The sequence below is a fragment of the Bactrocera neohumeralis genome, unplaced genomic scaffold (genome assembly GCF_024586455.1).
Source record: "Bactrocera neohumeralis isolate Rockhampton unplaced genomic scaffold, APGP_CSIRO_Bneo_wtdbg2-racon-allhic-juicebox.fasta_v2 ctg3289, whole genome shotgun sequence".
NCBI lineage: Eukaryota > Metazoa > Arthropoda > Insecta > Diptera > Tephritidae > Bactrocera > Bactrocera neohumeralis.
In genome coordinates, this window is record NW_026090643.1 from 1 (window position 1) to 10,109 (window position 10,109).

At 56.8% G+C, this 10,109-nt stretch overlaps 3 protein-coding genes across 3 annotated transcripts; all 3 read left to right on the forward strand.

The window, feature by feature from the left end:
* Positions 1-6: 6 nt before the first annotated feature.
* LOC126766957 (uncharacterized) lies at positions 7-2,919 on the forward strand (the record flags this gene model as incomplete). Its single annotated transcript, XM_050484605.1, is given in 6 exon segments — positions 7-732; positions 998-1,155; positions 1,203-1,557; positions 1,671-2,361; positions 2,364-2,765; positions 2,768-2,919. Coding segments are annotated over 6 exon segments (2,484 nt in total), but the record flags the coding sequence as incomplete, so codon positions are not given.
* Positions 2,920-3,930: 1,011 nt separating this feature from the next.
* LOC126766956 (uncharacterized) lies at positions 3,931-4,743 on the forward strand. The gene has a single exon (XM_050484604.1). The coding sequence runs from the start codon at positions 3,931-3,933 to the stop codon at positions 4,741-4,743; it is 813 nt and encodes a 270-aa protein (XP_050340561.1).
* Positions 4,744-8,032: 3,289 nt separating this feature from the next.
* Positions 8,033-9,047, forward strand: LOC126766954 (uncharacterized). Its single transcript, XM_050484603.1, is given in 2 exon segments — positions 8,033-8,308; positions 8,310-9,047. Coding segments are annotated over 2 exon segments (1,014 nt in total).
* The last annotated feature ends 1,062 nt before the right edge of the window (positions 9,048-10,109 follow it).

Consider the following 10,109-nt stretch of genomic DNA (forward strand, 5'->3'; position numbering starts at 1 on the left):
GCACACCTCATCCGGGCGGTGGAGGAGCAGACGCAGAAGGTGACGGCATCGCTCATGACGAGCCGCATGCATTCCATGGACGGCGATGCAGACTCGGACAAGGAGAATAGTGGTGCCTCCCAGACAGCGGCCAAGGACGGCACTCAGGGCATGGCGACGCCCGTGCGTCCCAACGGTTCGCTGAAAGTGGTCACAAAGGGCGACATCGAGGTCGACGGTGCGCTAACGGTGCAGATTTATGACGTCCGCGCTAGCGCCAAGAAACGTAGCAGACCCATTCGCGAGATCTCGCAGGCGATCGCCGATGAGACCGCCAAAGCCGCCGTCTCCAAGCCGACCGGCTCCCGCTCCCGGTCACGAAAAGGCTCGCGCTCCGCCGTGGCCTCGCGGCTCCCGTCACGGGCGAGCTCACTCGGTAGCACTGGCAATGGCCGCCGCCCACGAAAAACAGCAAAACAAATGGCATCTTCAACGTCAGGCGGCTTTGACCCGGTTGACGAGGACGACAACCTCTTTCGATCTAACGGATGGTGGACGGAGCACCGATCCTACCAGCCGGAGCGCCGGCAGCGGCGCCTTTCGCTGCAGGACACCTTGAACACGTCGGGAGCTGCCGGTGCCACCACCGTGTCAACGTCGCACAGTGGGAAGACCGGCACCTCGAAGGGCCGTCCACTGCTTTCTAGCGCCCCTGGCGTTATGGAGTCTTCCCTTGTGACGGCGTCGTTGACGGTAAGCCACGCAAGAGCGCAGCCACCGCCGCACCGCCGTCTACACGCAAGCGGACGCGCAGTGTCAGCCTGCTAGGTGACAAGGAAGAAGGGCTCCGCAGAGGAAGACGACGACATGGTGCACCGAAACGCCGCCGACAAAGACGGGACGCGATTGCCGTTGCTTGGAAAGAAGCGCTCGAGGGACCCGTCGCTGAAGAAGCCGTCGTCATCAGTCTTGGCCGGGCTCGTGACAGAGAATGGTTTTGTCTTCTTTGTCGCGCCAGGCGTCTGTGACCACATCGAGACGCGCGACGCCCCGCGGACGCAGCACCAGTAAGGCGGTAAAAAAGAGAATGCCGCTGAGGCGGCGACGGCGGCGGGTTGCACCGGATGTGCAACTGTCCTGTGCGCATCGCACCAAGGAGCAACGTTTCCACCGACGGCGAGGGCACGCAGCACCACGCCGCAGGATAAGATTGTCTCCCACAGACGGAATGCACCAGTCGCAGACACTTTTGCTGCGGCCGCCACGAAAAAGTCACCAAAACACGCGGACGCTGGCGGAGAGGTTGTTGATGTTGACGAGGAAAGGGAGAGTATGTCCTCTTTTGAGTCTCTCGCAAAAACCGATCGACGCCGCGAGGCTGTTGCGCGAGGAGGCGGCTCGGCGCATGTTGCTGTCGTCCACGCTGTTGGTGGAGCACGAGTGGCTGTTGGCAAGCTTCCGCTTGACGATCACGGAGGACCAGGAGCGCTACAACATCACGTGGCTGGCGGAGGAGCAAGCGAAGTCCGCCTCGCACGCCCACAAGTTCAAAGAGCTGTTTCAGATCCCCAACAAAAAGTACCAGTACGGCTTTGTGTGCGACTTTTGCGATTACGAATTCCCTCCTACAACGTCGGGGAAGAAGTCACTTCACTTCTTTCACTGCACGTGTGGTCGGGACATCTGCCCAGAATGCTTCGCCGAGTACGAGCACAAGTGCACCTGCACCTGCTGCGGCATCGTCCATCCGAACAGCTCCGCGCTGCGCGACACGTGCGCGTAACGGGAGGTCGTGGAGGTGGGCAGGCAATCCGCAAACAAAACGGAACCAAAAGAAGAAGGGCACCGCCGCCGAAGCGAAGACGGCTCGCAGCGATGGAAGTGGCCGCCGACGAGGCCGTGGAGCCCATCGTGACGCAGACGCGGAGGTGGACGACCTCGGCGACGACGCGATCGACCAAGGTCCCGTGAACCTCTCCCTCTCCCGCGGGTTGGGGGGTGGCCGGAAGACAGCGCCACAAGACTCCTTTTCGGCTGCTGCGCGGGGCGGCGGCGCAAAGAAGACCTCCACGCACATGTCGATCGCCGCCATGCACCAGCGCGTGATGGGCAGCGGCTACGATGCGGAGGACATCCTTCTGCCAACGGATGGTGGTGAAGGGAAGCGACGCCCGAGTGCGGGTCGCATCGACACGCCCGTCGACAACGTCCCGGAAGGCCCGTGGCGCCCTTTTGCAAAGCTACGACGCGAGGTCGCCGCTCTTTCGGATCAGACGCTGACGACGGAGGAGCGCGAAGTGATTCTTCACGGAGAGTGGGTGCGCTACTTTTACCTGTACCCCAACCCCGAGCAGAACGCTCTCCCCGCCTCGCCTGAAGACGACGGCCCTTTTGCTTTGTCTATCACATCCAACCCGGTCGGACCGGGGCGGTGTTCCTCTCGAGTGAGTTTCCCATGCACTCGGCGGTGTTCTCTTTGATGGAGCGGCAGCTCTTCGTTGTTGACCAGGTGAACACCCTCGCGGACGAAGACGTCACACGCGCGACCACCCTGGTCAAGGCGAAGAGTACCGCTGGCCTCAGTACCGCCTACCACGCACTGCAAGAGATCGTCGCGTATGACACAAATCTCACGAAGCAGCGGCGGGCGCCCGGTACGGTGTCCGTGTACCAGGCCCCGCGCAGCGCATACGGCTGCCACGGAGAACCGTACGTGTTCGTGCGTTGGTTCCGCTTCAACGAGGATCGATCCCTGAGCGCCTTCCTCCTGTCCAACGGGGCTGTCCAGGTTTTGTAAACAACGAATTTGAGCTGCGCTGGTTCGATGAGAACCGCAAGTTCCTCGTCCGCAGCAACGGCATGTGTGAGGTGGTGGGCGACAGCACCTTTGCCCTTGCCCCAGCCATCAACCAGCTCCTCTACGGCAGCTTTGATGCCTAACCTATACACACGACCCAGGGCGACACCGCGGCGGCGTTGCGTTCGCTCCCATTCAGACAGTCCTTCGCTTTTGCGTTTTTGTTTTCGTCGTTGTTTTACGCCACGGGAAGTTGAGCTTCATCCTTCTCTTCCTTCCACACATCTCTTTTTTTTTTTTTTGAATCGTAGTGTAACGAGGCGCGCCTCTCTGCCCAGTTTGTCTTTGCTGTCTCAGCGTGTACTTTTGGTCATCCTCACAGAGAGAGAGAGAGAGAGAGACCCCCTCCCCCCTTCCACACACACATAAGATTTATAGATTTACACGCGCGAATAGAATGCGCTTTCTTTTTCTCCTTTTTTCCCTCTTTTTCCCACTTCTTTACATTCCCAGGGTCTCCACCTGTGCCCTGCCGGTCCTTTACGTGAGTGTGTCTGCGTGCATGCGTGTGCAATTTCCACTCGCACCCCGCCATACTCCTCTATATTCGGCGTAGCTTTGCGACGGATGCCATCGGTGTGATCTGTTATACCGTCAGAACAACAGCACGAAAAAACAAAAAAAAAGGGACCACTTTCTTCATGCTCCCGTTGCAAGGCAAAGCCGAGATGCGGACATTGGGGAAAAAGAAACAGCACCCGAACTCTATTGAAACCTGCAGCGAGAGAGAGAGAGAGAGAGAGGCTGCGAGTTCATTTCTTGTTGGGCGCCAATGCAAGGAACAGTTCTTTCTCGTTTATGCCCAATCTTCAACGTCCTGCTCTCTCACGTTCCGTGTCAAGCCCCTGGGTCTCGGCTCGCACACTACCCCACACGTTTTTTTTTTAAAAAACTTTTACCTTCTTTTTGTTTCTCAACAGGAGCACGACACGCTGACGTATCGTGATTTTCTAGTCTTTCCCCGCCTCCGACTCGCCTTTTTTCAGCTTTGTTTAGGTCCGGCGTTGCCTCTTTGGAGATTCTCTTCTCCCGCTTTTCTCCTTTGCGACACCTGCAGTTTTCTGCACGCGCTGCCAGCTTCTTACGGTCCGACAATGGAGACCTTCCGCGAGCGCACATTGGCTACCCGCTATCAGCCGAGGCAGCGCCTTCCGGAGAACTTTCCAGAGATCTTGAAGGAGTATGCAAGGGAGGTGCTTCGCGCGCAGCCAGAGGACATTCTGGCGTGGAGCGCTGACTACTTTCGGCAACTGGCATTAGAGACGGATCCTCTGCAGCCGCAGCGGCCGCCGTCGGGCCACTACGCCCCGGTTGTCGAGGACGAAGACAGCGAGATTCTCATTCAAAAAATGGTGAAGACGTTTTCAGCCGCTGCCGAGAGCACTGACGGCTCTATTCCCGCGTCCGTGGCTGATCAGCTCCTGCGTGAGAGCTTCCAGCTGACGCCGACGCAGGTACTCTATATCATGACCTCCACCTTCAGCATGGTCGACGAGGAGGGCACGCTTCTCATTGAGCCTTTTTGCCGTGGCAGCGCTCGCGCAATCCAGTACTTCCAGGCCACCGGCGAGGACTTCAGCTTCACCGAGGAAGAAAGTGAGAACACCACGGTCCACGGTCTCAATCGCAAGGACGTTGAGGGCGACTTCTTCCGTATGTTCCGCATGCTCGACGAAGCCCAAACCGGCTGGCTGCCGTTCGCTGACTACTGCAACTCCCTCATCAACGCCCCGTACCACCTAACGCAGCGCGACGTCCGTGCGCTCTGCATGCAGTGCGAGCGCAACGAAAATGACGAGGTCAACTACGAGAAGGAGCGTTCTCGCTGGTTTGACTTGCTGCGACTCACAGAGCAATTTGAGCTGTTTGACTTGAATAGCTCTGACGACGAGGATGCGGAGCAGTAGGCGCGCCACGGTGGATGTGCCTTTTTTTTTGCGCGCGTGTGTGTGTGTGTGTGTCTGCGTGTGTCGCCGGCGAGTTTCCTTTTTGAACGCAGTGACTCTCTCTCTCTCCGCTTCTCTTCTGCTTGACGCCAAACTGCCCACAAGTCGATCTACGCTTCTCTCCCTTTTGTCTTCTCTCCCCTTTTTGCCGTTCTCAAGATGTAAACTAACCGACAGAATACCGTTGAACTCGTTCCGTTGCGAGTGGTACGCCACAGCCGTCTTTCGGCTTGTCCTCCGTGCAAATGTCGTACCTACTTTTTTTTTCTCTCCTCCTTGACACGTACGTACGGGAGAAAACAAACGTCCGAGAGAGCAGCCGTGGAAGGATCAGCATTTCCTCGTCTAGTGTGGAAAACTCTCGCGGCTGACTTCAATACCCGACAGCGTTCCCCCTCCCTTTTGTCTGCACGTTTCTGCGTAGAGCTATATCTTGTGGGAAGAGGATTCCGCCTTTTCTGCTTTTGTTACAGGCGCGTGCAAGTCCATCCGTCTTTCTCTCTTTCTCTTCTTCCACCTCTTTTTGCTTTTTTCTTCAATGAACCTAGGCGTCGTTGTTAAGCTCTCTGTTTTTTTTTTGCGAGCGCCGAACACCGTTGACGGCGAGCTCTCCGCTGCTTTTCTGCTTTACATAGGTTCATACTTTCCTTTCATGTCTCAGTGAAACCGATTCTCTGACCATGGCCTCCAAGGCAGACTCCCGTCACAAAGCGGGGGGGGGGGAAAGCTAAGTGGCCACACTCCGCAAGCGCCGATGCTGAAGGACGGTCAGAAGGAAAACTGGCACGACAATGTGGCGCATTCTGTAGAGCGGCTGCGACACTTTCATCCCGAACGAACAATAATAAAAAAGAGAGACCGTGCTCCTGGAGAGGCTGTTAGCAGAGGACCGTATCATTACGATCGTGCTTTCTGCAGACCTGCTGATTTTTTTCCTCTCGCTCTCTCTCTTTTTTTTTTTCACGACGACGAACAACAGTCCGGTTAAAGGAGGAGCTCTTTTGCACCGTCAACCGTGCGCTTTCTGACAGTCTCCAATCGGATGAAGACCAATACACGACCCGATTTTGCTGCCACTCCTCTCATGGCCCCCCATTAGAAGGTTGATTCACTATTTTTTTTTTTTTAACAGTAGGACACACTGCCAGGCAGTCGGTGCCGAACAGCAGTCGCCACTTGTGGTGGAAAGGGCTGAATCGATTTCCGGCGGTTGCAGCTGCCTCGATGACCACCTCGGAGCCCGCTTATGTGGAGGGTCAAAGGAGATGTCAGAAGCAACGGCGTGGTATGGCATCGCGACGGGCGTGATTTGCTTTGCGATAGCCTTCGTTCTCCCAAAGAAGGTTTCAGGGGGAAAGGTAGGCAACCACGACCTGGCTGCCGCAGAGGAGGACGCTAGCGAGGGTGAGATCTGCATTGTTGACCAAGGCGAAAGCGAGGCCGCGGTGGCGGGGCGTACGTCTCCCCGACGCTGTGCTGCGCGTTCAGGCAAGCAAGGACAGCGGGGACATCACACGAATGGACGGCAAGCGTGACTCCTCACAACGCGTTGGCAAGATGACGCGCGCCTTTTTTTGTTTCAACGCGCGTATCTGTCCGCGAACATCGTTGCCTGCTTTGCGGATTGGCTTAAAGGGGCGTACACCATGTCCCTGTACGGCGAGTTCGGCTTCACACTATCGCAAATAGGCCTTCTTTTTACCATCGCGTTTTTTTCTAGCGTCGTCTTCGGCACCATAGCCGGCGCCGTCTCCGATGCCTTTGGTCGTGCCCGCAGCTGTCGCGTGTACTGCCTCACGTACGCAGCCAGCCTGCTGCTGACCACGTGGAACAATGTGTATGCAATTTGCCTTGCCCGCGCGCTGGGTGGGCTGAGCACCTCGCTTTTGTTGACGACGTTTGAGTCATGGGTGGTCACCGAGCACCACAGCCGTGGCTTTGAACCGGCGTGGCTGCAGGACACTTTGCCAAGGCCGCCGTATTCGGGAGCGCTTCCGCGGTGATTGCCGGCTTCGTTGCGGAGGCCGCCGTGCGGGTCGATGGGCAACGCTGGACCGTTTTTGGTGCCACTCCCTTTTGGCGCTGGCGCTTTCCTCATGCGTAACTGGACGGAAAACTACGGCGACCGCTCCGTTGCCGTCTGGCGTACGCTGATAAATGGCTGGCGGGAAATCACACAGTCTCACGCGCTGCGGCTTCTTCTTCTTTGCGAGGCGCTCTACGAGGGTGGCCTGGGGATCTGGCTGGTGATGTGGACGCCGTCGCTAGACGCACGCACAAGCAAACCCCCTTTGGCCTCGTCTTTGCCGCGTACACGCTGTGTATGGTGAGCGGAGGCCTCTTGGCGCGCGTGTTCCCCCTCACCCTCCTCGTCTACCTCTGCCACGGACTGGGTGTTGTCAGCATGCTGCTGGCCGCGCTTCTGTACGATCAAAAGATTCTGGTCTTTGGCAGCTTCATGCTCTACGAGGTTTCCACTGGCGTCTACCACGCCGCGCACCCGACACTGCGTTCTAGCGTCATGAACGACTCCAGCAGGGCCTCAGTGATGAACCTCTTTCGCATCCCCATGAACATGATCGTGGTCGTCACCTTGTTGCTTGCTCCCAGCCCGCAGACTTGCCTGTGGCTGCTGTTTGGCTTCCAGGTGGTGTCCGTGCTTTCCCTTTGGCGGCTGCAAAGGGTACGGAGGTGAGAGCTCCATTCACGCGCTCCTGACGGAAAACTGAAAGAAAGGGGGTAGGGGGAGAGGGCGGTGCTTCCTCTCGTCCGTCTCTTCTCCGGGGGTGCGAGGAAATCTTGCAGGTTGCCCTCGTTTCCGTCGTGTATCAAACACCAAAACTTTGTGACAACGTACTTCTTTCCGAACGTGGAGGCGCTCCATACGTAACAAACTGACCTCCCCATTCAGAGAACGCAGCGCTTGAAGGCGCGCGAATCGTCGAAATGTCAACCCCTCTTTCTAACACCCTCATCCCTCTGGCATCTGTCACCTGCTTTTTTCTGCACACACAAAGAACTAGCTCAACCCTCCCCCCTTGGTAGGAGAAGGATTACCGCCGCGGTGAACGACATTAGCGGTGAGCGCACACGCACAGACAGACGCAGAGAAACAAACAGTGAAGGAAGATTTTTTCCGATCTGTGACGTCGACCTCTCTCCCCTCTCCCATTTCTTCTTCCTTCTCCAGCATCTTTCGTCGGTGGATTCTGCCTTACGGTGCTTCATCGAGTGAACAAATCTTAGCGGCATGAATGTGGAATCGCTTTTAGGTCTTGCCCAGAGCGCCGTGGACGTTGGCAACATCAAAGCGGCCTGCGAGTTTTACGATGTCGCCCTCTCCAAATCTCCCAACAACGATGAGGTTCTTGAGGCCTACGCCGAGATCATGATTCACTACGGGCAGGACCTTCCCCGAGCGCAGCAGATGCTCCGTCACGCCATTGAGGTGAACCCCAACCATGGCTATGTCAAGTACCTGAACCTAGCACAGCTGTGCGAGGCCGAGGAGGCGCTGCAGTGCTACAAAAAAGGCGTACGACATCGCGAGTCTCATGCTGCACGGCTGCCGGAAGAAGAAGGCGAAGAAGACGCTCAACGAAACCATGGCGACGATGTGCTGCGCTTCCGCGGAGCTGTACTTGACGGATCTCTGCTTCTCTGAAAACGCGGAGCAGAACTGCGAGGAGCTGGTGAACCGCGCGCTGCAGCACAACGCGGACGGCGTCGAGGCGCATCAGCTGCAGGCATCGCTGCGCCTCAGCCAAAACCGCCCCGAGGACGCGTTGGCCTCGCTCCGGCAGGCAGTGGACCTCACCCACCGGCTGAGCGAGGAGCACCAGCCGACCTACGAGTCCAAGATTGAACTGGGCCGACTGCTCATGCAGGTGAACCCGGATGAGGCGTTCAAGTACCTCCTTGAGGTGCTGCAACTGGGCGACAACAACCCGTACGTCTGGTTCTTACTGGGCGAGAGCGCGCGCCTACGGAAGCGACTCCACGACTCCGCACGGCTGCTGCGACGCGCGCGCGTGATGCTTGTAGTGTCCGAAGGCGACGCCACGTCTCTGGCGGAGGTGGATAACGCAATTGCGGTCCTCGTTGGCGACATGGGCGGCCCGGAGGAGGCGGCCAAGGTGCCCGACATGGACCACCCCAATCCTATCGACCTCCTACAGCCCGAAGACGACGAAGGAAACGAGGAGGGAGGCGACGAAGATGAGCCGGAGCCGTACTGGGAGTCTTGCGATGACGAGGACGCCTAAAACCGTGACCCAGACCTTCTCTTCATTCTGTCACTGCTTTTCAGGTTTTTGTGGGCCCCTTCTTGCTTGTCATCTTCCCTCGAACTTGTTGAAAGAGACATTCACCCCGTTTAACTCTGTAATTATGCCTTTTTTTTTTTTTTTGTTGTTTCGCTAACAGACAGAAAGTGAAAAAAAAGAAATGACATCAATTTTGACCATAACATCGAGTAATCTATTGCAGGGCGGTGCCTCTGCGTGCTTCACTAAAAAAAAAAAAAAGAGACACTGTCAGTGTGTGTGCTTTCTGCTTTGCAGAGGTCTCTTAGGTGAGACAGTCACACAGGAGTCAATCACCTTGGTCTACTGCAGGCAGGCTTCTTTACCGACTTTTCTTTCCTCTCTCTCTCTTTCTCTCTCCATACCCTTTCTCTCTCTTCAGCATCAATACGCGTACATCTACACACATGGGTTTAAGGAGGAACACTTGCTTCACTAAACATTTCCGCTAAAAAAAAAAAAACAGAATCATTTTATTAGACGGGAGCGGGGCATCCTCTGCCTACTCCTTTTTTTTTCATCTACTTTTTTGCGGTTTCCGCTTTGTACTCACTAGATTAGATTGTACTTTCGTTTTCACACTTTTTATTTCTCCCGTTTTTTGCTCTTTGTTTTTCGGTAACTGACAGTCAGAGAAGTTTTTGCTCTGGGTGAGACTCATTTTGCTGCCGTTAGCCGCACCGCCTGGTATGAGTTTGTTCACCAATCCGAGGGCGATCCTCGTCTCGGATGGGGAATCCTCGCAGGATAGCAGCCTCTCTGGCCGCGACGCTGCGGACTACGTGTACGGTCGACCGCGCCGCTACGGCGACGACTACTACCATCGTGACCTCAGCGGGAGCAGCAACGAACACTCCAGCAGCGATGCTAGTAGCGTCGACGAGCTCGTGCGGCGCACGCTGAGGCGGCGGTACACAGACCTTGAACGCGAACTCGGGACGGCGGCAGGGCTCGATGGGTCACCGTTTCGCAAGACCACCACCGCTGGCGGCGGTAGCGGTGGCGACAACAGACGTAGTGCAC

Coding starts and splice junctions, on each gene's coding strand:
- LOC126766956 (XM_050484604.1), top strand. CDS start 3,931: ATGGAGACCTTCCGCGAGCGCACATTGGCTACCCGCTATCAGCCGAGG.